Source organism: Protopterus annectens, chromosome 2.part1 (genome assembly GCF_019279795.1).
Source record: "Protopterus annectens isolate FY-2018-M chromosome 2.part1, PAN1.0, whole genome shotgun sequence".
NCBI classification, from domain to species: Eukaryota; Metazoa; Chordata; order Ceratodontiformes; family Protopteridae; genus Protopterus; species Protopterus annectens.
The window spans coordinates 1,466,849,508-1,466,876,679 of NC_056729.1; the positions used below are offsets into that span (position 1 = coordinate 1,466,849,508).

The following is a 27,172-nucleotide window of genomic DNA, read 5'->3' on the forward strand; positions in this document are numbered from 1 at the left end:
AGGAAATGGAAACCTGATCTGAAGATGCATATTCTATCTCTTGCCTAGGCCTCTTATCAGGAGGGGGATGGGAACCCCTGAGGTCCTCGGCCATTTTAAGCATCTGTTTTTTAGGCATGGAGGCCTGTCCAGGATAATGCTGTACTTGTTTTCTTTGCCTTCAGAGTTGCTTTAGTCTTTGCCTTTGAAGCTGAAGGTTTTACATATAACTGTGTAGGCCTGAAACCACCCTCAGAAGCCGATGCCTGCTCAGTGGCTCCAGACCCATCTGAGGGAATAGTTTCCGAGTGTCCAATACCTTGAGTTTCCAGCGGCATAGGCGGCTCCACGTGGGAGTCGGAAGCGGCCTGTGGCTCTGAGGTAACGGGTGTCAGGGGCTGCAAAAGCGCCTCACTGAGAACTGGCGAACCGGCGACAGGTCTAGCGGAAGCCTCGTCGTTGGTTTTGGACCTCGGGTGCCTGTCCTTTTCTTTGCGCTTTTTATAAACTCCGGTAGTCAGTTGCTCCGATGGCATTATATAGTTAAATCTTCTGCCAAAATAATGAAATGCAAAATCGTACAGACGCTTAATAGTGTGTTGGTTAAATCTAGCACAAAACCGACAACTAGCAACGTCATGGTCAGGGCCTAGGCAAGGAATACAGTAAGAATGAAAATCCTTATGAGGTATTTGCTTCCCACAAGAAATACAATTATTAACTTTTTCTGACATCGGTCTGGAGCAAGAAAAAAGTTTCCCCAACGGGGTACTTAGCTTTAATGAAGACTTCGGATCTAAAATTCGAATTTGAAAATCTCAAGAGTCGGCCGACCGGCACTTGCGAACTGCTTTTGCTTCGGGCACTGCGCGACAAGAAAGACTGAAGAAAATGGTGTCAGCTGTATCTTTTATACCCCTGGCACACTGACGTCAGGGAGGAGGCGACAGCAACCGACGCCGGACCTAGACTTTCGAACTCAGACCGACTGCAGGTAGCCTGCCAGCAGGATAACCCAATTGTAATGACTGCAACAGTGAAACACGATGAACATCTACCACTATCAACTATGAAAAGGCAATACTAAGCAACTATAATAAATCATGGGAGATGAGACAAGAACTAGAAAGCTGTGACTGTACAAGAACAAGTAACCATCATTTACTGTAACAGGAGCTTCAGACAAAGTATCTGAACCTGAAGAGAAGCAAATGAGTTTTGGGACAATTCAGGTGTGCGTAGTATTATGTAAAAGGAGGTGGAGCTTTGAAACTGAAGATTCTGAAGTGACGGCCTCGGATCTAATTAGATCCAATAACCAACAGGTTGAGACAGAAGGAAACACAACATTGAATCCACATGTAAATATCCTTGAAGGTTAAAGCTGCCTTTTTCTTTTTCCTTATTAGAGTGTTGCTTTTGTTCAGTGTATTTAGTCCACTATTTCAGTTCATATTTCTGTAATCTCCAAATGCCTATTCATTAGTGAGATGATATTGTAAGGGGAAGGTAAATTTATGGTGCTATACTCTGATTATAAATGACTCATTCAACTTGCCCTATACAATGATTTGTTTTCATTTAATAACAAAAATGCCCAGCAAAACAGAACAAAGCAAATCTGTGAGTTAAACTTTTAAAACCCAAGAAATGTTCAATATAAATTCAAGGACAATGACAGTTATTCTCCCTTTACTGTTAAGTACAGAACATTACCTAAAACAAAGCTGCTTCTTTCTTACTACAACATGCAGTAAAGTAACCTGAAACAATGCAAGTCATACAGATAAAAAAATACTTCTCTACTGCCAAAAAACTCATTTTATACTGAATTATATTCAAGAGCTTTGAATCAAAGGGAAACAATAAGACAGACATTTATATAGTTCTTAAGCTGGTCAGTCCATTCCACAAATGCAGAGTTATAGACTCTTCTGTAGACAGCAAGTATCAGATCAGCCAAAGATAGGGAGAGCAAGTCTACTGTGCGCAAAATTCGGGTGAACAGGCAGTACCCCTTAAAGGGCTACCACCCACAGATACAGAATAAATGGAAAGACAAACAATGGAAATGAAGTACGATCACTTACTAACAGATTTTAATAAGGATTCACTATCTAGGAATATCAGGTAGACACTGGAATACATAAGTAAATGCTGACAAATTAACTTCTAATGTAACAATTCTTCTTTAAATAATTGAAAAAGACCAGAAGCACAACCAGAGTACAAACTGGAAAAATAAACAATCTAATAAAACATATGAAGAAACATGAGAAAATGACAAACTATTCAAAAAGAAGTTAGCAATAGTTGTGTGTTGAGACAGGTCTACTGCTTTTGGTCGAATTACGTTTGGTCAAAAATGATTTCAGGCAGCCCACTTCACTGAAAGCTCATTTGATTGAAAGCTTATTTGGTCGAACTCCATTTGTTTGAAAATGGAATATAGCCCCTGCCCCACTGTAGTGTGACCCTGGAGTGAGAATATAAAATAAGGGGGGTGTGGGGGGCAAAGCCCCCCACATTTTACAACTAGTTTTTACTGGCATTTTATGTTTCAATGTATTTTTAATGGATACACATGTATATAATAGTGCATACACTAGTGCACATATCAACTTACTGATATCACGGTCTGTTGTTAAAATTCCCCAAGGTCTCTTAACATTCATATAGGAAGAAACATCAGAAGAATACAGGGATTATCAGTAAGTTGCGCCAGATTCCTTTTTAGAAACATGAAATCAATGAAAAGGCAGCTCTATTACCCCATCATGGATTCTGTGCAGCATAGAAACAAAGTTACGATGCCTTGTGGTAGATGTTCAATGTGCTCATACACTGATAGCAGTGCAAAATTTATACATCCAGACCAAAAAAGGGATTATGAGTTTCATATATTTACTACTTGTACGGAACATGTTGCTTATTTTGCCCACTGTAAGGAATGTTCCAAATTTTATACAGGAAAGACTGATAGGGCTTTAAAGGAGAGAATAAAAGAGCATGTTTATTATATACATAAGGGAAGCACAACTAGTGCTTTGTCAAAACATGTACTGGCCACTGATTCTAGGCACACATTTAAATTTCTTGTTATTGGTAGAGTCTTTGAGACTATAATGGGTGGAGATATAAGAAATCAAACTCAAAAGATGGAAGCTAAATGGATTATCAGGCTGAGGGGAGATTTTGGACATGGGCTGAATGAGTTTGAATGATTAAACCCAAACTGAAGTCAAGACCACTAGCCAGATGAAAGTATTTGCCTTTGCATCTCCAATTATATGGGTTTGTTTTCTTGTTAGCTAAATCAGTATTTTTACCTGCTTATAGGATGTTTTATATAAAAAAAAGTATATATTTTTATGTTGCATTTATATGTGCATGTTTTTATGTGCTGTTTAAATAGCATATATTTTAGCTGTGTTTCTTTAAATTCTGTGGTCATGTGACTTAATACTGTTTCACTTTTGTGTTTTAAAAAACAGCTTTGGTTTAATGCGTTTGTTATCTGATGAAGCAGCAGTAGCTGTGAAAGCGCTTATGACCTATAATAAATTAAGTTTTTAACCTGTGCCTTTCTTGGGTCCATCAGTGTTCTTGTATTATTTGCTTTTATTTTTGTTGGACTTTACTGCTCTGGAAGTTGGTGGCAGTTTTTCTGTGGATTTAAATTATTATGTTTGATACCTGTTGAGATAAATGATGTTATACAATGTATCTTTTTTTGGCTAGTTGTACTTGTGGTTCAAAGTGAATCCAGTTTTGTAATTCAGTGATTCAAGCAGCTGTTCAGAGTCTTCCACTGGATGCAGTCTACAAGGACCTAACAATTGTCTTTGGCAGCACCCCTCATGACATGACTGTTCATCAACTTAAAGAAGGTAACAAATAACTGATCTGGTTTGAGTAGTTATCACTTTATCAAAACCTAAGACTATTATACAGGGGACACTCCAGGAATCTGTATTAAGCCCTTTATTTTTACATTTATTTTTCGATTAGTAACCCCATGATATGATAAACTTTGAAGACAATACAAAGACTGCATTAATAGTCAGTGTTGTCAAGGATCATGCAACATTACAATCCCAACTTCATAAGTTGATATACGAGCCCACAATCAAGTTCTGTAAACATCAAACAAATGTGGAGAGTCACATATTATCAAGTTACATGATGAGCACCCACATACCATGAATGATACACACACACAGACATTGAGTTTATGAATGAAGTATCTAGGGATCATTATTAGCACAGGCTTCAGTTTTAAACACCTTGCTCTGTACATTTATAAGAAATACACTGAGCATTATGAACTTAATCCTAAGAATATTCTCTGTAAGGTTGCCGCAGGAATTTTATCAACTAAATGTAGCCCTAATAAGACTAGAAACATAATATGCTCTTAACTTTATAAGCAGATGCCAAGGATTTTACACAATGTTAGAAGTCTAAAACATCTACCTCATGAAAGAAGGCTAGCAGCACTGCGGTTATCTTCAGTCTACTAAAGCTTAAAAGAGGGGAGCCTTATTAAGGCCTTTAACTGCCTTCACTATGATAGTCCAACAGCAGATCTCAACATCAGTAAATCATGATAAAATACCTGCAGCTGTATGATGTATTTTCATGTGGGCACAGTTACACCTTCAAACATGAATTACTTATTTTCAGTATGAGTGGAAAAACAGCGGAAGAGAATGATATTAATTATCAAACATGCATCATCTTTGAAAGTGTTTAAAATATTCTGAATTATGTAAATAGTGTTAGCTTTGAAAGGTTTTATTTGAGCCACAAACTACAAAAAGACCTTTAAGTAGGTTCATGAGTTTGTTTATAAGCATAGAACACTGAATATGTATACCAACTTCCAGAATATAGCATCTGCACTGGTGGCATATGGGGATAAAGCCATGACTATGTCCCAAGAGACCAGAGTTCTAATAGCGGCTTGGGTACTTAATGATGCTGTCAGGCAGGATGGGCATTCCCATCCTCCATGAGGGAGGGTGTGTGTCCTAGGGGCAAGGAGAAATACAAAACAAACTTCCGGAATATAGCCATGTAGCCCCCTACCCCACCACTTCAAAACAGTGCAACTCTCTGGAAAACATATAAACTATTCAAAATAATGTCCAGAAATTATTGGCAAAATGACTACTAAGCCAACCGGGCTTTCATAAACAACAATTTGTATAAAAGAAATATATACTTTAATAAAATTAATGGGAAATATGTCAGGGATCTCCAAGTTAAATTCTAGTATACTTAATTGCAGTAAATAAATTATTCAAAAAGGTGAATGCTTATGGTACAATGCATATGCCAGGCCATGCACTTGCCTGTCAGCCCATCTCTATATATTACGTCAAGGTCAAACCATTTCTGGGGCCTTGTGTCATTTTCTGTTGGTAGCCTAATTAAATTCTTTGCATTGGATGGCGCAGTGGTGCAGCGGTAGCATTGTCGTCTCACAGAAAGAGGTTCTCCAGTTCGATTCTCGGCTGGGGTGCCTTCTGTGTGGAGTCTACATGTCCTCCCTGCATTCCTGTGGGTTTCCTCCGGGTGCTCCGGTTTCCTCCCACATTCAAAGACATGCATCTGGAGCACTTCTCCCTGGGCCTCCGCTGAAAATTGGCTACGTTCCAAGTCGGCCTTTCCCAGTTAATTAGAAGTTATGTACTCACCATAACGTTCCATCTGAGTAGGTGTATTCATTTGTCTGCAACCTGTGGGTTATGGATCCGATATCGGATCCGAACCGGCATAGTTTTCCAGCTATGGATCCAAGCTCTCAGCTCCTCCCCTCACCCATAATGCCCTGCTCTACCCTCATGACCTCAGATCGAGTTTGCCAAAGCAACAATACCCTCAAAAGGGTAACAAGTAATATGCAGGAAACTGAAAGGCCAGGGGGATAGGAGGGCGGGATGGTTGCAGACAAATGAATACACCTACTCAGATGGAACGTTATGGTGAGTACATAACTTCTAAATCTGAAGTAGGATATTCATTTGTCTGCAACCTGTGGGACAGAGTCCCCAGCTACCTGAATCTTGGGCGGCCATCATGGAAGGATATTCCGGAGCACCGCTGAGCCAAAGGATGCTCTACCCCTAGATGCAAGATCCAACTTATAGTGAGAAATAAATGTATGAGATGAAGCCCACGTGGCTGCTGCACAAATATCATCTAGAGGAATCCTAGCCTTGAAGGCTGCCGAGGTAGATACTGACCGGGTTGAATGGGCATGAACACCCTCCGGTGCGGGCCTTCCTGACGCTTGATAAGCCAATAAAATGCACTGTGAAATCCAGCGGGACAGAGAAACTTTAGAAATTGGCTTGCCCAAATTGAATTTTGCAAAGGAAATAAACAGCTGGTCGGATTGCCTATGACCAGCTGTCCTGTTGAGATAAAATCTTAGTTGCCTGTGAACATCTAGTGAGTGTAGCCTATATTCACCTTTGTTTTCATACTTAGGGAAGAAAACAGGGAGGTTAATGGATTGATTGATGTTTGCTTCAGAAGCGATTTTAGGAAGGAAGGACGGGTTGGTCCTGAGGAGACACGGTCCGGATAAAAACCAAGTAAGGAGGTTTAGCTGATAAAGCTTGAAGTTCAGAAACTCTCTTGGCTGATGTAATGGCTACCAAAAGGCTGTCTTGTAAGACAAGAATTTGAGATCCACTGTAGCCGCGGGCTCGAAAGGGGGAGCGGTCAAGGCCTGTAGGACCAAAGAAAGGTCCCAAGGAGGAACTGCTTGCTTTATAGGGGCCTGAGAAGGAAAGTACCCTTAAGAAAAGTTTTGCACAATTTGGCTGACATAAGAGGATTAGACTCTTGACCAATGTGATAGTGAGAAATAGCCGCCAGTTGAACTTTGACTGTGGAACTGCTGGCACCATCATTAAAGAGAGAGGTTAGAAAATCAAGCACTACAGGGAGAGGAACCGTGAAGGGATCTAGGCCTTGCCGCCCGCCACACAGAGAAACGTTTCCATTTGCTTCGTAAACCTTTCTAGTGGATGGTTTATGAGCCGCCACTAAAATAGCCTTTACCGGAGAAGAAATACCGAGTCCTTATCAAGAGTGGAACTGGAGCAGCCAAGCGGTCAGCTTCAGGTTGTCCAGGTTCGGAGGAGGAATGCAGGAAGGATGGGATATCAGATCCGAATGGGATCTAGAATCCAAGGAGGATTCACCGAGTGAGACCTTAGGAAGGGGAACCAGATCTGTCGAGGCCAGAATGGAGCAATGAGAATCATTCTGCAACCCACCCGAGAGGCTTTCTGAAGAACTTGCAGCATCAGAGGCAAGGGTGGATAGGCATACAGAAGACCGGGTGGCCAAGCATGCACCAGAGCTGCCTCTTGGGGTACCTCCGGGAGGAGGTATTAGAGCGAAAAACTGTCGCACTTGGTGTTTGAGGGAGAAGCAAAAGATCGCATGAAGGGGTTCCCCACCGTGCGAATATGCCCGCTACTTGACAATTGAGAGACCACTCGTAAGGGGTCAGAATGGTGCGACTGAGCTTGTCTGCTAGGATGTTGGACCGACCGGAATGTGCGTTGCTATGAGAAAGCGATTGGTGGAGGTTGCCCATTCCCAAACTCTCATGGCCTCGACAAAGAGGGTAAGACCTTGTTCCCCCTTGCTTGTTGATGTACCAGACAACAGACATATTGTCCGATTGAATCGCAATTGTTCCCAAGGGAAGAAAGTCCTGAAGTGCTAGCAACGCTAAGAGCACTGCTCTCATCTCTAGAACATTGATATGCAGTAAGGTCTCTGAATCGTTCCACGTGCCTTGGACTGTCCGGCCCACAAAGTGCCCCCCCCACCCGAGGCGGGAGGCGTCCGTGGTCACCGTGGCGAGAGCGGGAGAAGCACAAAATGGGCGACCCTCGTGGAGATCCGGGGAGTGGAGCCACCACAAGAGGGACCGCTTGCAAGCCTTGCTGATCGCTATGGGATGATGCATGGGGAGAGCAAGGTATGACCACTGAACTAAGAGCGCCCACTGTAGAATGCGCATATTGAGCCTGGCAAGAGGAAGAAGTGCTATCGACGAAGCCATGGACCCTAGAGCCCTCAGGACCAACTCCGCTGGAACAGAACATGAATGGAGAATGGCCCGCACCTGGAGCTGCAGATTTAGAACTCTGTCCGCAGTAAGGAAGGCTCAGAACTCCTTGTGTCTAGTCTGGCCCCTATGAAATCTAAGAGCTGAGTGGGTGCCAGGTTGGACTTGTTTGTATTTATTGTGATGCCCAGAAATGGAGCAAGATGGAGAAAGGAGTCTCGCGCCGAGAGAAGTAGATGCCTTGTTGGGGCGGTAAGGAGCCAGTCGTCCAGGTAGGGAAAGACCTGCACGCCCTGAAGGCTCAGGTGGGCCGCTACCACTGCTAGTACTTTGGAAAACACCCAGGGGGCTGTGGTGAGACCAAAGGGAAGGACCCGAACTGGTAGTGACTGGCTCCCAGCCGAAGCGGAGAAACCTCCTGAGCGCCTGTCCATTAGGATGTGGTAGTACGCTCCTTGAGATCTATCGAGCACATCCAGTGGCCTTCTCCCAGAAGGGGAGAATAGATTGTAGAGTGACCATTCGAATTTTTCTTTGGGGACTGCCAGGTTCAAGAGAGAGAGGTCTAGGATTGGTCTTAGTTCCCCGTCTTTTTGGCACTAAAAGAACCTGGAGTAGAACCCTGATCCGATCTGGTCTGGGGAACGGGCTGGATGGCTCTTTTCTCTAGCAGATGGCCAATTTCTGCCAAAGCGGCCTCCCTTTGACCGGGTGGTACGTCTGGGAGGGACTTCAACTTTGGAAGGTGAAGGAAAGGAATGCGATATCCCCTGGATATGATTTGGAGAACCCAGCGGTCCGATGTTATGGACTCCCATGCCGCTAGGTGCCCGAACGCCCCCGACTGCCTCCAGAGTAGAGCAGTCGGGCAACCCTCAGGGTTGCTGCGCTGGCCGCTCAGAGAAAGGTTCCCTGGACCCAAGGTTCTGGGAGCCCCTCTGCCTCTAGGGCGGCGTCCTCCCTGTCCTCCTCTGCCACGGAAGGACTGGTTGTCCGGAGCAGGCTGGGACTGCTGCGACTTCGAACCACATCTTCTTCTGACCCTTTTGGTTCCTAGAATAGGGCCTCTGGGGTGCAGAGAAGCGGATTCCGACGGCAGACAGCGTCTTCCGTCCTTCTCGCTCTGGGTCAACGCCTCGCGAACGGTCTTGCCAAACAGAGCAGAACCATCAAAGGGGCGTTCGCAACGACGCCTTGAAGGGCTCAGAAATGAGTGGCGGAGCCAGGCCTGACGCCTAGTGACCAGTCCTGTCCCGCAGCTCTAGCGGCGCCCGTAGCATGGGAGAGTAGCCGCATAGAAGTATTTGTGACTGACCTAAGAGTGGCCATTTTGGTGGAGTGCAGAGCTCTGTCCTCCTCCGAAATGGACTCAGGGGATGCAGCGTACTCTTAATAAGGTCTCGCTGCATCCGAATAACATGTGCCAAATAGTTCAGCGCCTTACCGAGAAGGTCGCCGAACTGAACATCCGCTTCCCAAGCGGTCCATCATCCGAGACTCCTTGCTCGGTGGGTGGACTGAGGGACTCTCCTGAGCCAGTTCCCTCTTTGTGGCCGCCATCAACATGGCATCTACAGGAGGCCCCTTACTCCAATGGGTCCTGTCAGAAGGCGGGCTAAGGATTCTATCAGGTCTTTTGGGAATTGGCTCCACGGTGTCCGGTTCCTTCCACGCCCTGGTGGTAATAAGGTCCACCAGGGGTCGGCAGGGGACACCCAAGAGGTAGACGGGCCCGCTTCAATGCCTCCAAGAACACGGACTCGTCCGAGGAAGACTTGGGGCAGACCACCCCCTAATACGGAGTATTTCCATGATGTCTCAAGGAGACATCCTCGGGGTGACCGTGGGGAGCCTTCCCTTCCTCCAAGTCCGTGTCTTCAGTGAGAGACTCAGGGAGTCAATGTGCCTCCTTTTGCACGTATGCTATGAGAGCCTCCTCTGGGGGCTGTCAGAGGAGTCCTCGCAGCAGCAATTTGCTCCATGGGAGCAACTTGGGGCACAGAAACGGGCTGTCCCAGGGCCGGATGGTGGAAGCCTGGCCCAGTGCAGAGGGAGCGGACGGAGACGAAGCAAGTGCCGGGGTCCGAGACCCTCAACAGAGCCCTCTCCACTACATCAAAAGCCGAAGGGGAGCCGACCTCGACCAAAGGATCCGACAATCGGCTCCCCCTCGGATCCGAAGAGTGGATCGGAGCCGGCGCCGAAGCACTCGGATCCGAAGGGACAGTGCGCTCCGACACAGACCGCGCCGAAGGAGCACTGATCCCCGGATCCGGCTCGGATCCAGGCTCCGAGAGATCGGATCCGACGCACTCGAGGGCATGGTCGGATCCGAAGTACCAAGTACTATCGGCTCCGACCTCCCCCCGGCTCCGAAGCTGCTCGGCTCCAGTTGCTCCGAACCCGGGACTCAAAAACAGTCAATAATAATAGGAAACCTACAACTTTCACACAAAAATTATTAAAGAAGGAAAAAATTCTCTATTTTTTAACAAGAAAAATCCACTTAGCTGAGAGCTATGAAATCCACATCTAGTTACCAGCGCGGCAAACAAGATCTGAGGTCATGAGGGTAGAGCAGGGCATTATGGGTGAGGGGAGGAGCTGAGAGCTTGGATCCATAGCTGGAAAACTATGCCGGTTCGGATCCGATATCGGATCCATAACCCACAGGTTGCAGACAAATGAATATCCTACTTCAGATCAAATGTTAAATAAATAAATAAATTAGGCTCCCCTTCATGTAATAGGAATGACCTATGTACAACACGGGTGAGCATAAAGGGTAATGTGTTTCCTGTAGGAACATTTACTCTTAAAAGCCATGAAACATCCATGCACATAACAGTACTTCAAATAATAAGACAAACTGCTTACCTAGTACTGGAATTTTTCGAGATGTCTGTGGGTTGTACAGAAGTAAATTCCCCTTTGCTGTTCCAACAGCCAGCAAAGCCCCAACTTTAGACCAAAGTAAAAAAGACATCTGGTCCCTAGATTAAAGGAAATAAAAGAAAAATTAATATTTCAAATAAGACGTGAACTCAACAGATATGTATATGCTTCTGAAATGATCTCTGGAAAGAAAGAACATAAAGCTATAAATCTCAACATAATATATACTTAGGTTCATAGGTTCATAGGTTCATACTAGGCTATCTGCCCTGGGGCAATTATAAGCCTAGCCCGATTCTGTATGGCTTACGCCACCTCTTGATTTGAGTATACTGTGCCCTTTTCAAGGTTTAGTTTACTGTGCCTCTGTCCAATAGTGACACGGGAGTAATCCCTGGGACAAACCTACGATCCCCCATCCACCTATCGAGATTCTTCTTGAAGAGATTCAGTGAGGTGCTCTGCCTCACATGAACTGGAATTCTATTCCAGAGCGAAGGGAGCCTCTGGGTTATGAACCTGTCCCTCCAGCAAGTTCTATTTATTTCTGTGCTGAGGTTCAAGTCCCTCGAGCGTGTGGCTCTAAGGGATTTAGATTTACTGAGGTGGAGCATGTCCATTAATTCTGGATTTGACATAGCTTTGTATGTCAGGCATAGATCGCCTCAAGTAGGCGGTATGCAACTGAGTAGAGCTGGAGTTTTTTTTAACCGAGCAGCATATGGCATCTGTTTGAGACCCTTGATCCTCCTGGTGAGATACTTTTGGGGTCTTTCTAATTGCTGCAGGTGTCGGGTAAGGTACATTCCAAAAGGGGCATTGTATTCTATGATGGGCCTGATGAGGGATGAATAAAGGGGCATGATTACCTCTCTTGATCTAGATGTGAAACCCTTCGTGATGAGGTGGGCTATGTAGAAGGTCTTTCTAACCACTTTGGCAATGTGGTTTTCAAAGGAGAGATTGCTATCAACTTGGGTCCCCAGGTCCCTAATAACTTTCTCTGTACTTAATGGGTTTCCGCCTATGTGGTAATTTGTGGGCACATTGTTTTTGCCAAAGGGTATGACTATACATTTTTTGTCATTTAGCTTTAAACCATGGCGCTGGCACCAGTTATCTGTCTCTGTGAGACCTTTTTGAAGGATGTTTGTGTCAGCTGGAGAGTTGATTATGGCGCCCAGTTTGCAGTCATCTGCGAACTTGGTGAGCCATAGTCCTCCCACGTTTGCCTGTACCTCGGAAATGTATATACCGAACAAGAGTGATCCCAAGACAGAACCCTGTGGGACGCCACTTGTGACCGGTTTCGAGTCGGACATGGCTCCAGCAACTCTCACTCTGTGGGTTCTGTCTTTGAGCCAGTTTGCAACCCATCTTGTGACATAGGGGTTTATATTTAAGCTGGATAGCTCATCTATGATGCCCGAGTGGGGTATTGTGTCAAATGCCTTTGCAAGGTCCAGATAGGCTGTGTGGACTACCTTCCCTTCATCTATGGCTTTGGTGACTGTTTCGAAGAAGTCAACCAGGTTCAAAAGGCAGGATCTGCCCTTGACAAAGCCGAACTGGGTAGGATCTAATGTCTGTAGGTCCCCAATGTCTTTGTTTATGAGCTCCATGATGATCCTCTCCATAGCCTTGCAGATTAAGATAGTCAGGCTTATGGGGCAATAGTTTCCAGGGTCCGTAGAGGCTCCACCTTTGTGGAGTGGGACCACTGTTGCTGTATGCCATTCTGTGGGCACATATCCTGTAGTGAGGCTGAGATTGTATAGCTGTTTTATTTGAGGGATTAGTTCCTCATGGAGTTCATGTAGGACGCAACCTGGGACACCATCTGGTCCCACGGAAGCAGTGTTTTTTGCTTTGGAGAGGGCAGCCTTCACCTGAGCATCAGAGATGTTTGGGGAGATAGCCCTCTGCCGGGATAGATACTTGCTCTTTTGGTGGGGGGGGGGGTTTGCACTGAACCTGTCTGCCAGGATATTGGCGATGTCTGTGGGTTCAGTGTATTTTTTGTCGTTTAGAATCAACTCAGAACAAGTCTGCGAGTTGCATCCCAGGTTTCTAACATAACTGAAAAAAGCCTTACGATTGTCTTTGGTGTCCTGTGCAATTTTTCTCTCGAAGCTGGCCTTGGGGGATTTTATGAGGGATCGTAATTTTTTGCTAGTACTGATCAGAGATGCCTTCCCTATTAGGGATTTTGCTCTATCATGTAGTAGCTTCCTCCTTCTGTTGTACAGTTTATTTATGGCAGGGGTCCACCAGACTGGACGCCTGCCTTTGGATGATTGGGTCTTGGTTTTGTTTGGGATAGCATGATCCATGCATTCCTGGAGATGTCCGTAGAATGCGTTTATATAGGATTCTGCAGTTTGGGCCATAGTTTCCACTGTCCTTGGGGCCTTGAAGGATTCCACTTCGGTTTTGAGAAGTGAGAAGTTCGCTTTTGAGAAGTTTTTCACTGTGGTTTTCTGGGCTGGGGGTGGGGGTCGGGATGTGGACATCCAGTGAAATTAATTTATGGTCTGATCTTACCAATGAGGGATATACTTCTGGTGTGGAGCATAGAGTCCCCATGTTGGTAATGATCAGGTCTAGTATATTGTCCCCTCTTGTGCGAGTGGTGACTATTTGTTCCATAGCATTTGAGTTTATAATTTCCAGGAACCTTTGGGCTAAGGTGCTGGGGCTTGAGTAGTGCTCCCAGTCAATGTTTGGGTAGTTGAAGTCACCCAATATAATGGTGTTCGGAGAGATCTTCATGTTCTTCAATGTTTTCAGGAAAGCCGAGTGTGATTCCTGACTTTGAGAGGGTGGTCTGTAGGATGCTATAAACTGAAAAGCAGTCTTGCCCACTGTTAGTTGCACATGGATGGTCTCCGATACTTCGTGCAATGCCACTAACCTGGAGGTGTGGCTATCCTTGATAAATATGGAAACTCCCCCTCCTTTTGTGGTTCGGTCCTGGTTTTGGGGCCGAAAAGCATGATATGAGGTATAGCCTGGTAGTGCTGGGGTGCTCTCTGGAGCCTTGAACCAGGTTTCTGTCACTGCACAGATATCGATGTTCTCCCTACTGAGGAGAGCTTCGAGTGCGTGCATCTTGAGGTTAAGACTTCTGGCATTTAGCAGCATTACCCTTAGTTTCTTGTTCCTTGTGCTGTCTATGGGGGTGGGTTTGACTTTTGAGCCTTGCCTAAAAAGGCACTATGGGGGTGGCAAGAGCCTTTGCCAATATCCGAAAGCCCAGTGGTGACAGGTGCAAGCCGTCCCTAGCGAAGCAACGTGGCTTGTCGAGCATGTCATCCCAGGCTGACAGACACTGGATCCCCTTTGAATGACACCAACATTTTAGCCAATTGTTAAAATCGATAATTTTGTCTTTGTACTGTGGCATCATTCTAGGTGAGGGTAAGATGCTGCTCAAGGACAGGGTCATACCAGCCTGGGCTACATGATCAGAGAGCTCCTCTATGTCTCTTTTCATGTAGTCCAGGGAGGTACGTCTCAGGTTATTCACACCAGCATGTACAATGACTGAGTCATATTTATATTTGCTTTGGAGTGACCTGAGTGCTTGCGTTATGTGGTGGATCCTAGCACCCGACAGGTAGCTCACCGTGACCTTCTCTTTATTCAGCCTAGTGAGCGGGACGTCAGTGTGTCTGACAATAGAGTCACCTATTACAAGAGTATCAGGTGTGTTATTCAGCCTTAAGGGCTGTGGCTGCTTGGCACACTGACTTTGTGGGTTATGTGTTGTGCGTGTTTTGTTTTAAGGTAGCGTTTGCTTGGATGTCTGCTTTGGAGGTCTCTGTTGCTTAGGTAGATTCTTATTTAGAGCCTCCGAGTATGTTTTTGTGTATTTATGTGTTTGGTTCGCTGATGTGGTGGGACTATGTGATACTGGAATTGTGTTGTGTGAGGTTACCTTCTCCTCCTGACTGGTTACACCAGTTTTGAGATGAGAGAGCTCAGCCTCCAGTTTGGCTAAATAGTTGCATCTCTCACATATATTTGAACCTGTTTGTAATATTTCAAGTGGTGCCTAGGAAAGCTCCATCACCAGCCTGAAGTGAAAGACACCTTGTCCACAGAGTAAAGGAAAAAAATGAAAGGTTTTCCATTGAATATGCTGCTGTGAACCTGCATTTTTATTGAGCATACTTACCTTAACAATACATCTTCAAGAATTGGTCACGCTGACAAATTATTGTCATTCAGGTAATGTCCCACTTAACTTGACCTCATCACAAAAACAGTTCTCAGCAGTCCATTATTCCTATTCCCTGAGAAATTACACTGATCTCATGCAAAAGTTCTTTAGAACCTTAGTAGGCATGTGAGGCACTCGCATAAAGCCAGTCTTAACAAGAACCCTCTTCTTTTCTTTCAATCATCTAAGTCCCACTAAAGGCAACTGTGACTGAAGCAAGTTATTAGCATAAGTAATCAACAATAATTATAACACTAAAAAGAGCAAGTACCTTCACAGATTCATAGGTAGGTACTAGGCTATCTGCCCAAAGGCATTTATAAGCCTAGCCAGAATGTGTTGGCTTTCGCCGCCCTCTTAGATTAGTTCCCTGTGCCTCTGTCCAGCAGAGCCATTGAAGTGATCCCTGGGGTAAACTTTCTATTTCCCATCCACTCGTCAAGGTTTCTCTTGAAGAGGGTAAGCGAGGAGCTCTGCCTAATGTAGACTGGAATCTTGTTCCAAAGCATGAGAAGTCTCTGGGACAGGAATCTATCCCTCAAGCACATCTTACTTATTGTTGTGGTGAGGTTTAGATCCCTGGAGCGTGTGGCTCGAGGGGATATGGTTTTCTTTAGGTGGAGCATGTCCATCAATTCTGGGTTGGACATGGCCTTGTATGTCAGGCAGAGATCACCTCTGAGTAGGCGGTATGCAACCGAGTACAGCTGGAGTTTCTTCAGTCGAGCTGCATAGGGCATCTGCTTGAGGCCAGTGATCCTCTTGGTGAGGTACTTCTGTGGTCTTTCCAGTTGTTGCAGGTGTCTTGTAAGGTACATCCCAAATGGAGCATTGTACTCTATGATGGGTCTGATGAGTGATGCATAGAGGGGCCCAATGACCTCTTTCGATCTGGATGCAAACCCTTTTGTGATTAGGTGGGCCACATAGAAGGATTTCCTAACCACTTTGGCAATGTGATTATCAAAGGAGAGGTTACTATATACTACTTGGGTCCCCAGAACCCTTATTATGTCTTCTGTATTTAGGGGGCTAGTTTGTGGGTACTTTGCTTTTTCCAAAGGGGATGACTATGCACTTTTTTTGCATTTAGCTTGAGGCCATGGTTTTGACACCAGGTATCTGTCTCAGTGAGACCCTATTAGAGGATGTCTGTGTCAGCTTGAGAGTCAATTATAGCCCCTAGTTTGCAGTCGTCTGCGAACTTGGTCAGCCATAGTCCTCCTGTGCCTGCCTGTACCTCTGAGAAGTATATGCCGAACAGGAGGGGTCCTAGGACTGAGCCTTGGGGAACACCACTTGTAACCGGTTTAGAGTCAGACCTAACTCCCATAACTTTTACCGTGTGGATTCTGTCCGTGAGCCAGTTGGCAACCCATCTCGTGACGTAGGGGTTTATGTTCAGGCTGGTGAACTTGTCTATAATATCTGAGTGGGGAATGGTGTCAAAGGCCTTTGCAAGGTCTAGGTAGGCTGCATGGACCAACTTTCCCTTGTCTATAGCCTTGGTAACGGTCTCAAAGAAGTCCACCAGGTTTAGGAGGCATGATCTGCCCTTAACAAAGCTGAACTGGATAGGGTCCAGGGTTTGGAGGTTCCCAATGTCTCTGTTAATGAGATCCATGATGATGCGCTCCATAGCTTTGCAGACCAAGCTAGTCAGGCTTATAGGGCGATAGTTCCTGGGGTCCTTTGTGGAGCAGAATAACCGTTGCTGTGCACCACTCTGTGGGCCCATAGCCTGTGGAGAGGCTGAGTTTAAACAGTGTGTTTAGATGAGGGGTTAGTTCATCTTTGAGCTTGTATAGGACGCAGCCTGGGACACCATCCGGTCCCATTGATGCTGTGTTTTTGGCTTTGGAGAGGGCTGTTTTAACCTGAGTGTCTGTGATTTCAGGGGCACTACATTCTTCTGGTATAGTTATAGGCCCTTTTGGGGGTGAGAGGGGGGTGAAGTTTGCACTGAACCTGTCTGCCAGGATGTTGGCTATATCGGTCGGTTCAGTGTATTTTGTGCCATTCTGCACTAACTCTGAGCAGATCTGAGAATTGTCACTTAGATTCTTGACATAGCTAAAGAATGCCTTGTGGTTATCTTTTTCTTTCGAAGCTAGCCTTGGATGATTTTATGAGGGAACGTAGTTTCTTGCCGATACCGATCAGGGATGTCTTCCCTTCTTGGGATTTTACTCTTTTCTGTACTAGTTTCCTCCTTCTATTGTATAGCTTGTTTATGGCAGCGGTCCACCAGACTGGTTTCCTTTTCTTGGAGGACATGATCCATGCATTCTTGAAGGTGCCCATACAGTGCATTAGTAATGGATTTTGCAGCTTGGACAGCGTTATCCTTTAGCACGTGGGCTTTGAAACTTCCCACCTTGGTCTTAAGTAACGTGAAGTTTGCTTTTGAAAAGTTTTTCACAGTGGTTTCTTTGACCAGGGGTGGTGGCGGAATGTGGATTTCCAGAGTGATTAGTTTATGGTCAGATCTAACCAGCGAGGGGTTGACCTCCGGTGTGGAACACCGGTCGCCCATGTTGGTGATGACCAGGTCCGATATGTTGTCACCTCTGGTGGGGGTGTTGACCAGTTGATCCAGGGCATTTGATTTTATAAATTCTAGAAAATGTTGGGCAAGGGAGTTTGTACTTGAGTAGTTCTCCCAGTTAATGTTTGGGTAATTGAAATCACCAAATATCAGGGTGTTTGGTAGGACCTTTACGTTTCCCAGTGTTTCCGGGAATGCGGAGTGGGGGTCCTGGGACATGGTGGGTGATCTGTAGCAAGCTATAAATTGAAAAAGAAGTTATGTACTCACCATAACATTCCATCTGAGTAGGTAATTTCATTTGTCTGCAACCTGTGGGTATCGGATCCGATTCGGATCCGAGCCGGCAGCTTTCCAAGCTAAAAGATCCGAACTCCAAGCTCCTTCCCCTACCCATAATGCCCTGCCATCTCCCTCTAACCCTCAGATCAAGTTTGCCAGAAAAAAAGGCAATAGAAATTCTATAACCTAGGAAAGGATTACAATACGTTCCAGTGATGTCAAGTGAACAAGGACATATCCTGATCCTTTGATAACGAACTAAGGGTCCGGGGGGATGGAGGGAGGGTCGGTTGCAGACAAATGCAGTTACCTACTCAGATGGAACGTTAGGGTGAGTACATAACTTCTTTATCTGAATTAGTTAACTTCATTTTCTCAGCAACCTGTGGGACAGAGGCCCAGCTACCAGCAACTTGGGAGGCCCTTATGGAAGGATATTCCAGAGCACTGCGGAGCCAAACGATGCACGTCCTCTGGATATTAAATCCAGTTTATAAGTGTGTAATAAAGGTATGAGAGGAAGCCCAAGTAGCTGCTGAACAAATGTCATCCAAAGAAACCCTTGACCAGAAAGCAGCAGAAGTAGCCATAGATCGGGTAGAATGGGCTCGCACTCTCAGGGGCTCTGGACGACCAGAACTTTTGTATGCTAGCAGAATGCACTGTGAAATCCACCTGGCTAAGGTTACTTTAGTGACTGGTTTCCCCAGACAGGATTTTGCAAAGGAAACAAAAAGTTGATCAGATTTTCGATGATCTGCTGTTCTGTTTAAGTAAAAACGTAACGGTCTGTGAACATCCAGACAATGAAGTCTGTATTCTTCTCTGTTTTGGAAATTTGGAAAGAAGACAGGTAGATTGATGGACTGGTTGATGTTGGCTTCTGAAGCCACTTTGGGCAGAAAAGAGGGATTAGTCCTGAGGGAGACCCTTTCTTTATGAAAGATTATGTATGGAAGCTTGTTGCAAAGAGCGTGAAGCTCCGATATCCTTCTAGCAGAAGTAATGGCAGTCAGGAAGGCCGTCTTCCAAGATACATATTTTAAGTTGACTGAAGCTGCGGGTCCAAAAGGAGGCCCAGTCAGAGCTTGAAGAACTAGGGTAAGATCCCATGGAGGCACTGCATCTTTAATAGGGGGTCTTAACAAAAAGGTTCCTTTCATGAATGTTTTGCATATCTTGGAGGAAGCTAGGGGCCCTGAACTGTTTCCAGCGTGGTAGTGGGAAATAGCTGACAACTGAACTTTAATAGTAGAAGCACTAGCTCCTTGATCAAAGGTATGACAGAGAAAGTCTAGAACTGCTGGGACAGGAGCCGTGAAGGGGTCCAAGTTCCTATGCTCCGCCCAGACAGAGAAACGTTTCCATTTACTCTTGTAGATTTTCCTGGTAGACGGTTTATGGGCGGCCACCAGGATGGCCTTAACCGAGGAAGATATACCGGGAGTCCTAACCATTAGGGGAACTGGATCAACCAAGATGAGAGCTTGAGGTAGTCCAGGTCGGGGGTCTTCAATCCTAAAGGATGAGAGATCAGATCCGGATTGGGATCTAAGATCCAGGGAGAATGTACTGGATGAAACCGCGGGTAAGGGAACAAGGTTTGATGAGGCCAGAATGGGGCTATGAGGATACCTCTGCTCCCCAGCCGACGAGCTTTCTGCAAGAATTTTGTCATCAATGGAAGAGGAGGATAAGCATACAGAAGACCGGATGGCCAAGCATGAACTAGAGAGTCTCTGGGGGCTTCCCCTGGTGGGGGAATCAGAGCGAATAACTCGCTGCACTTTGTGTTCGAAGGCGAAGTGAAGAGATCGCAGCAAGGTAGACCCCACTGGAGGAAATTTGTTTTGCTACTGCTGGGTTCAGAGACCACTCGTAAGGTGAGAGGATCGTTCGACTCAACCTGTCCGCCAAGATGTTTGACCGACCCGGGATGTGCGTTGCTATGAGAAAGTGGTTGGTGGATATCGCCCATTCCCATACTCTCATTGCCTCCCTGCAAAGTGGATAGGATCTGGTTCCCCCGTTTGTTTATGTACCAGACTACCGACATATTGTTTGTTTGAAGTGCAATAATTCCTGGAGGGAGAAGGGGATGGAGAGCCTGCAACGCTAGAAGCACCGCCCTCATCTCCAGGACATTGATATGCAGTGAGGTCTCTGAAGTGCACGTGCCTTGGACGGATCTGCCCATGCAATGCCCCCCCCACCCGAAGAGAGATGCGTCCGTGGTCACCGTGACTTGGGGAGGGGGTATAACAAAAGGGCGGCCTTCTCGAAGATCTTTGGAGCGGAGCCACCAAAGAAGTGACTCCCTGCAAATCCTGCTGAGGAGAATAGGAGTAGACAGGGGGTGAAAAAGAATGGAACATTGAACTTGTAATGTCCATTGAAGGATTCTCACCTTCAGGCGAGTGAAGGGCGACAGATTGATGGCCGCTGCCATGGATCCCAGGGCCCTCAGGACTAGTTCTGCTGGGGGACTGACGATTGTAAGAGGTGTAGAATGTGAAGGCTTAGACTGCGAAGTCTGTCCGCTGTTAGAAAGACTCTGGATTGAGTAGTGTCTATCCTGACCCCTATGAATTCCAAAATTTGAGTAGGTTGAAGGGAGGATTTCTGGTGGTTTACTGTGATCCCTAGGTGACGGGCTAGGTGTAAAAAGTAGTCCCTGCTTGAGCAGAGTGGATGCCTGGTGGGGGTGGTTAGGAGCCAATCGTACAGGTACGGAAAGACCTGTATTCCCTGAAGCCTCAAGTGGGCCCCTACAACTGCCATGACCTTGGTGAACACCCTGGGGGGCTGTGGTGAGACCGAAGGGTAGGACCCTGAACTGATAATGGCTGGCACCCAGCCGAAAGCGGAGGAACCTTCTGGATTGTTTGTCCATCAGAATGTGGTAGTACGCATCCTTGAGGTCTATCAAGCACATCCAGTCGTTATCCTGCAAAAGAGGGAGCATGGATTGAAGAGTGACCATCTGGAATTTTTCTTTGGCGACTGACAGCACAGGTTCAGTGTTGACAGGTCGAGAATGGGTCGTAAGTCCCCCATCTTTTTTGGTACTAAAAAGAACCTGGAGTAAAAGCCTGATCCAAATTGTTCGGGGGGGGGGGGGGCTGGATAGCTCTTTTTCTTAGCAGCCCTCGAATTTCTGATGCTGCTGCCTCCCTCTGATTGGGTGGAACATCGAGGAGTTTTGTTGATTGGGGAGGGTGAGATAGGAAAGGAATTGAATAGCCTCTGGATATGATTCGGAGCACCCAGCAATCTGTTGAAATGGACTCCCATTTTGCTAGGTATTCCGAGAAGCACCCCCCCCCGACTGCCTCCAGAGAGGAGCAGTCGGGCAACCCCTCAGGGCTGCTGCGCGGGTCGATCCAAAAAAGGTTCTCTCGACCCAAAGTTCTTTGGACCCCCTCTGCCCCTGGGCCGGCGTCCACCCTGTCCTCCTCTGCCTCTGAAGGACGAGGGATCCGGAGTGAAACGGGATTGTTGAGCTTTCCGGAACCACATCTTCTTCTGTCCTCTTTGGTTCCTGGAGTAGGACCTCTGAGGAGCCGAGAAGCGGATCCCGATGGCAGACAACGTCTTCCCGTCTTTCTCGCTCTGGAGTAGCGTATCGCAGATGGTTTTGCCAAAGAGTGTAGAACCGTCAAAATGGGCATTTACGAAGGACGCCTTGAAGGGTTCCGCAAAAATCTAAGAGATGGAGCCAGGACTGTCTGCGTAAGACGACGCCCGTTCCGCTAGCTCTAGCCACTCCCTCCGTAGCATGGGAGAGAAGCCGCATAGATGTGTTGGTGATTGACTTGAGAGTGGCCATTCGAGCCGAGAAGGTCCGCTTGTCATCGGCCGGCATGGACTCTGGGGGTGACCCAGCGTACTCCTTAATCAGGTCCCGCTTGAGCCAAATCACATTGTGCCATATAATTCAGTGACTTTACAGAGAAGGTCGCTGAAGAGAACATCCGCTTTCCGAAACGGTCCATCATCCGAGACTCCTTGTCTGGAGGATGCAACGAGGAACTCTCCTGTGCTAATTCCTTTTTAGTGGCAGCTGCCACCACCATGGCATCCACTGGGGCACCCTTGCTCCAAACTGTCCTGTCCATGGGAGGGCTGAGGATCCTGTCCTGTCTCTTGGGTATTGGCTCGACAGTGTCCGGCTCCTTCCATGCCCTGGTAGTTATGAGGTCTACCAGGAAGTCGGCGGGAGGAGACACCCAAGAGGTAGATGGGCCTGCGTCAAATGCCTCCAGAAACACAGACTCATGCGAGGAAGGTTTTTGGGCAGACCACCCCCCTCTAATGTGTAACATTTCCATAATGTCTCCGAAGGAGACATCTTCGGGGGGGTGACCTTGGGGAACCTTTCCCTTCCTCTAAGTCTGTGTCCACCGTGAGGGACTCGGGTGAGTCCAAGTGCCTCCTCTTGCACTTGCATTTGTGAGGGACCTCTTCGGGGGGGCTGTCTGAGGAGGCCTCACCAACAATGTCCTGTTCCTCCAGGGGAACTATCTGGGACGTAGGTGCAGGCTGTCCCTGGGGCCGGATGATGGAGGACAGGCCTGTCTGAGAGGGAATTGCGGGTGGATCCATAGCAAGAGCCTGGGGCCTCAAATCCCTCGAAAGAACCCTCTCCACGACGTCGAACGCTGAGGGAGAACTGCTTTCTCTTGGATCCAAAAGCAGTCTCCTCGGATCTGGCGAGTGGATCGGCGCCGGAGATGATCCTATCGGATCCGAAAGAACAGTGCGCTCCGATCTCAACAGAGCCGAATGCCCACTAACTCCTCCGGATCCGACGCTCAACCCACGGCCCCGAGAGCTCAGATCCGAAAAAGGATCTGACAGACTCGAGGGTATAGTCGGCGCCGAAGTAGAAACCACTGTCGGTGCCGACATCACCCCGGCTCCGAAGCTAGATGGATCCGACGGCTACGAAACCCGAAGGCGGGTCGGAGAAGGAGCAATGGGGGTGAAAAAAGGGGTCGAGCTCCCCCCCCCCAGAGAGGGGGAGGCAAGAGCACCCCCATCTGCATCTGGGCCTGCAGAAATCGACGCATCATCCGGTCCATGCCAGCGTCGGATAAACTTCTTGTAGATCTGGACGAAGCCACCGAGGCCGGCCGGGAAGGCCGCCTAGACGACCTCAAAGGTGACCGGGTTTCCTCCTCCGGCTCCAGGGAGAAACGTGGAGAACGAAGCCGGGAGGGGGAAGACCTGGAGACCTTGAGGGGAGAGGCAAGCTGCTTGGACGGTGGGCCTGAAGGTACAGATTTGGACCGCCTCTTGTGGCTGCGGTGCCTATCGTTTTCCCTCTCTCTCTCCCTCTTGTCTCTCTTTCTACCGTCCCTTTCCTCCTGGGCCAAAGAGGGAGGTCGAGTCCCGGCCAGGAGATCGGAAGCGGTAAGTGGGGCTGCCGTAGCCGCGGCTGGCGCCACAGAGGAGGAGAAGGAGGTCGAAGTGAAATCCGGGGGCAAAAGGCCTGCAAGGATTAACTTCGTCCTCCTATCCATCAAAGCCCTGGGGTTGAAGGCTGCACAAATAGTGCAGCCCGAAGAGAGGTGATCAACCCCCAGGCAAATATCACACTGAGTGTGGTAATCCGCTGGGAACAGCTTATGGCCACACTCGGAGCATTTGGAAAACATAGCTTTGGGGTCTTCATTCATTCTAGAAAGGAAAAAAGGCCCACACTCACACACCTTCACACACAGGCAGGGGAGGGAAAAAAGCTAAAAATACAGAAGAGAGTTTTGTTAAAATTAGCTAAATTTACTAAAAGAGGTATAAGGGATTCAGTCACACAAAGGTATAGAAAATTTTGACAGGAAATATATATAAAAAAAGCTTAAACTCACGATACCACTATTGGAGCTCGTTCTAATAAGCTTACAGAAGCCGCGGCAAACAAGATCTGAGGGATAGAGGGAGATGGCAGGGCATTATGGGTTGGGGGAGGAGCTTGGAGCTCAGATCTTTAAACTTGGAAAGCTGCCAGCTCGGATCCAAATTGGATCCGATACCCACAAATTGCTGAGCAAATGAAGTTAACTACTTCAGATTATCAGTTTTGCCCATTGCTAGTTGCACGTAGATGATCTCTGAAGCATCGTGCTGTGCCACTAACCTGGATATCCTTGATGAATATGGATACTCCCCCGCCTTTTGTATTTCAGTCTGGGTTTTGTGGCCAAAATATATGGTAAGAGCTGTAGCCTGGTAGTGCTGGGAGCTCTCTGAAGCCTTAAACCAGGTTTCTGTTACTGCACATATATCGATTTTCTCCATACTGAGAAAGCCTCGAGCGTGTGCATTTTGTGGTTTAGACTTCTGGCATTGAGTAGCATTACCCTCAGTTTTTTGTTACTTGTGCTATTTACGGCGGTGGGTTTGTCTTTTGAACCTTGCCTAAAAAAGGCACTATGGGGGTGGAAAGAGCCTTGGCCAGTATTTGAAAGCCTAAGGGTGACAGGTGCAAGCCATCTCTAGCGAAGCAGCATGGCTTGTCGAGCACGTCATCTCAGGTGGACAGACACTGGATCCTCTTTGAATGACACCAGAAACTTAGCCAATTCTTGAAATTGATAATTTTTTCTCTATACCAAATTATCATTCTTGGTGAGGGCAGGATGCTACTCAGGGTCAGGGTCATACCGGCCAGCGCTACGTGATCAGAGAGCTCCTGCACGTCTCTTTTCATGTAGTCCAGGGAGGTAGGGCTCAGGTCATTCACACCAACATGGACAATGGCAGAGTCATATTTGTATTTGTTCGGGAGAGACCTGAGTGCTTGTGTTATGTGGCAGATCTTGACACCCGACAGGCAGCTAACAGTAACCTTCTCCTTGTTCAGCCTAGTGAGTGGGACGTCAGTGTGCCTGACTATACAGTCACCTATTACTAGTGTGTCAGGTATGTTATTTTGCCTTAAAGGTTGTGATTGCATGGCACACTGGTTTTGTGAAGTATGTGTTTAATGGTTTGTGTTGGGGGGGTGGAGGTTGCTTGGATATCTGCTTTGGAGGTCTCTGTTGCTTTTGCAGATTTTTATTTAGAGCTTCCGAGTATGTTTTCGTGTATTTATGGGTGTTTTTTGCCAGTGCTGGTTTCAAAGGTCTATGTGAGACTGGTGGTGTGATGCAAGTAATTCCCTTCTTCTCTTGACTGCCTGGTCCAGTCTTGGGTTGAGAGAGCTTAGCCTCCAGTTTGGCTGTATAACTGCATCTCTTGCATGTATTAGTGTTTGGTGGAAGGAGAAGAGGGTTGTCTGTGTACATGAGGCAATTGTAACATTACCTCAAAATGCCCAGATTCACCAGCTGGACTGGACAGTACACCTGAAACTGCCCTTTGGACATGCCTGGATAGGTACAGTGAACTGCTTTACTGTTTGGCTGGTAAGGTCGAATAGAGAGCCTTGTCATTCTCTACAGTATAGGAGGGGGGTCTATTGCTAAGGTTTATTAGTGCTTGCTATGAGTTTTGAGCAAGTGCCAGGATGATAAGTGAATGGTTTGAGTGCTTAAGTTGAAAGTTTGTCTAGTTCCAAGGGTAGACTTTGTGGAGCCGGGAATAGTTATACCCTGCAGTTTTCCCAAACATTTTCCCAAACTATGTACAACTATTCAGAGGCCAGGAAGAAGTGTATATTTACTTTGAAAGTGACCACTCTTTGAAGGCCTGCTATTCTGGCAAAGTATATTTACACAAAATTTTACTATCATCTTCATGGAAGGTCACAGAAGTAAATCATATCAGTTAGGAAGACTGCTACATAGTACTGCAATATCCAAGAGAGGCAAACAATGACAGGATTTCTTGTAGTACAGCAGTGCCAAAGCCTGCCCTATATTCCATTTGTGCATTAAACTTGTAGTGTTTAATGAAGGTATGAATTGTGGGTCTATATCATAAGCTCGAAAGATTAAAAGAGCGAATGACACGAAACAGTGAAAAAAATCCCTGGGCCATTTTCGGGACTTTGCCATTTCCTCCAGTGTGGTGCAATCTTGGAGTCGGTATATTTAAGTGGGAGGGTGTGGGGGTAAAGCCCCCCACTTTATTCTGTGCTTGCATTTGTTTTTTTGGGGTTTTTTTTGCGGAGCAGCGATTTTTTTCCCTGGGGGGGAAAAAATCTCTGTTCCGTGTCTTTGCTATTGAGTGGTTTTGCTCTTTTAAGCTTTCAGGCTTATAATATAGACCCATGAACAGTAATCCATGTGGTAATACACTGCAGAACTTGTTGCTGCCCTACTAAAATTCACATTTACTTTGCAATTTCTGTTTAATGAATAGTAAAGCCCTATTTACCTTTCTAAAAAGAAATATACAGCTGGCCATTTTTCATTCCTATTTTTACTTCTGTCATGCTTCCAAATCCGTCTATGTGCATTCAACAAATTTAAAGCATGTTCCCCATGACTTTGATAGGGAGCACAAAAGACAGGCACAAGAACAGTTTAGTTAAGTGCTAATGCTGATAGTACTTTAAGAATGAAAGTGAGGTTAGTGCTAGTTTCCTTCATTATAAAAAGACTAAATAGGGAAGTTTACACAAAAGAGCTAGTAAGCAGCATTTTTGGAAGAAGGAAAACTTATTTTTCCTGATGTAAAGTTCGAGTAACATATGATATAAGAGAAGTTCATCTTAAGTGTTTCTTAGAAAAAAAACTCCAATAAGCTTTATCAGCTATGTGTGCATGTATGCATATGTGTGTGTGTGTGTGTGTGTGTGTGTGTTTACATAGATATTAAAAAAAAAAAAAAAAAAAAAAATATATATATATATATATATATACACACACACACACACAATATATATATATATATATATATATATATATATATATATATATGTATATATATATATATATTACATTTATATTATTTTTTTTGGCTGAAAACTCATTTCGCAGAATATAATTTGACGGAAAATTTTATTACACAAAACATACCTTAAAATGCAATTTTTGCAGGGGGGAATACTCTGCACCCCGTTATTTAAATATAATAATTCAATAGTTGCACAGCAGTGGAGAAAAAAGAAAAACACATGCACAGTAAAACCCAGTTAACACTCAAAAGGACACTTCATTAGAGAAAACACACCTTAAAAATGTTTTCTGCAGGG

General features: G+C 46.1%; 1 protein-coding gene across 1 annotated transcript in view; it reads right to left on the reverse strand.

Annotated features, from left to right (window-relative positions):
* WDR19 (WD repeat domain 19) overlaps positions 1-27,172 on the reverse strand; it is a 3,663,919-nt gene that overhangs the window by 3,422,116 nt on the left and 214,631 nt on the right. The window contains exon 5 of the mRNA XM_044062937.1: positions 10,958-11,073. Coding sequence (XP_043918872.1) covers positions 10,958-11,073 — 116 coding nt within the window. The remainder of the gene's footprint in view (positions 1-10,957; positions 11,074-27,172) is intronic.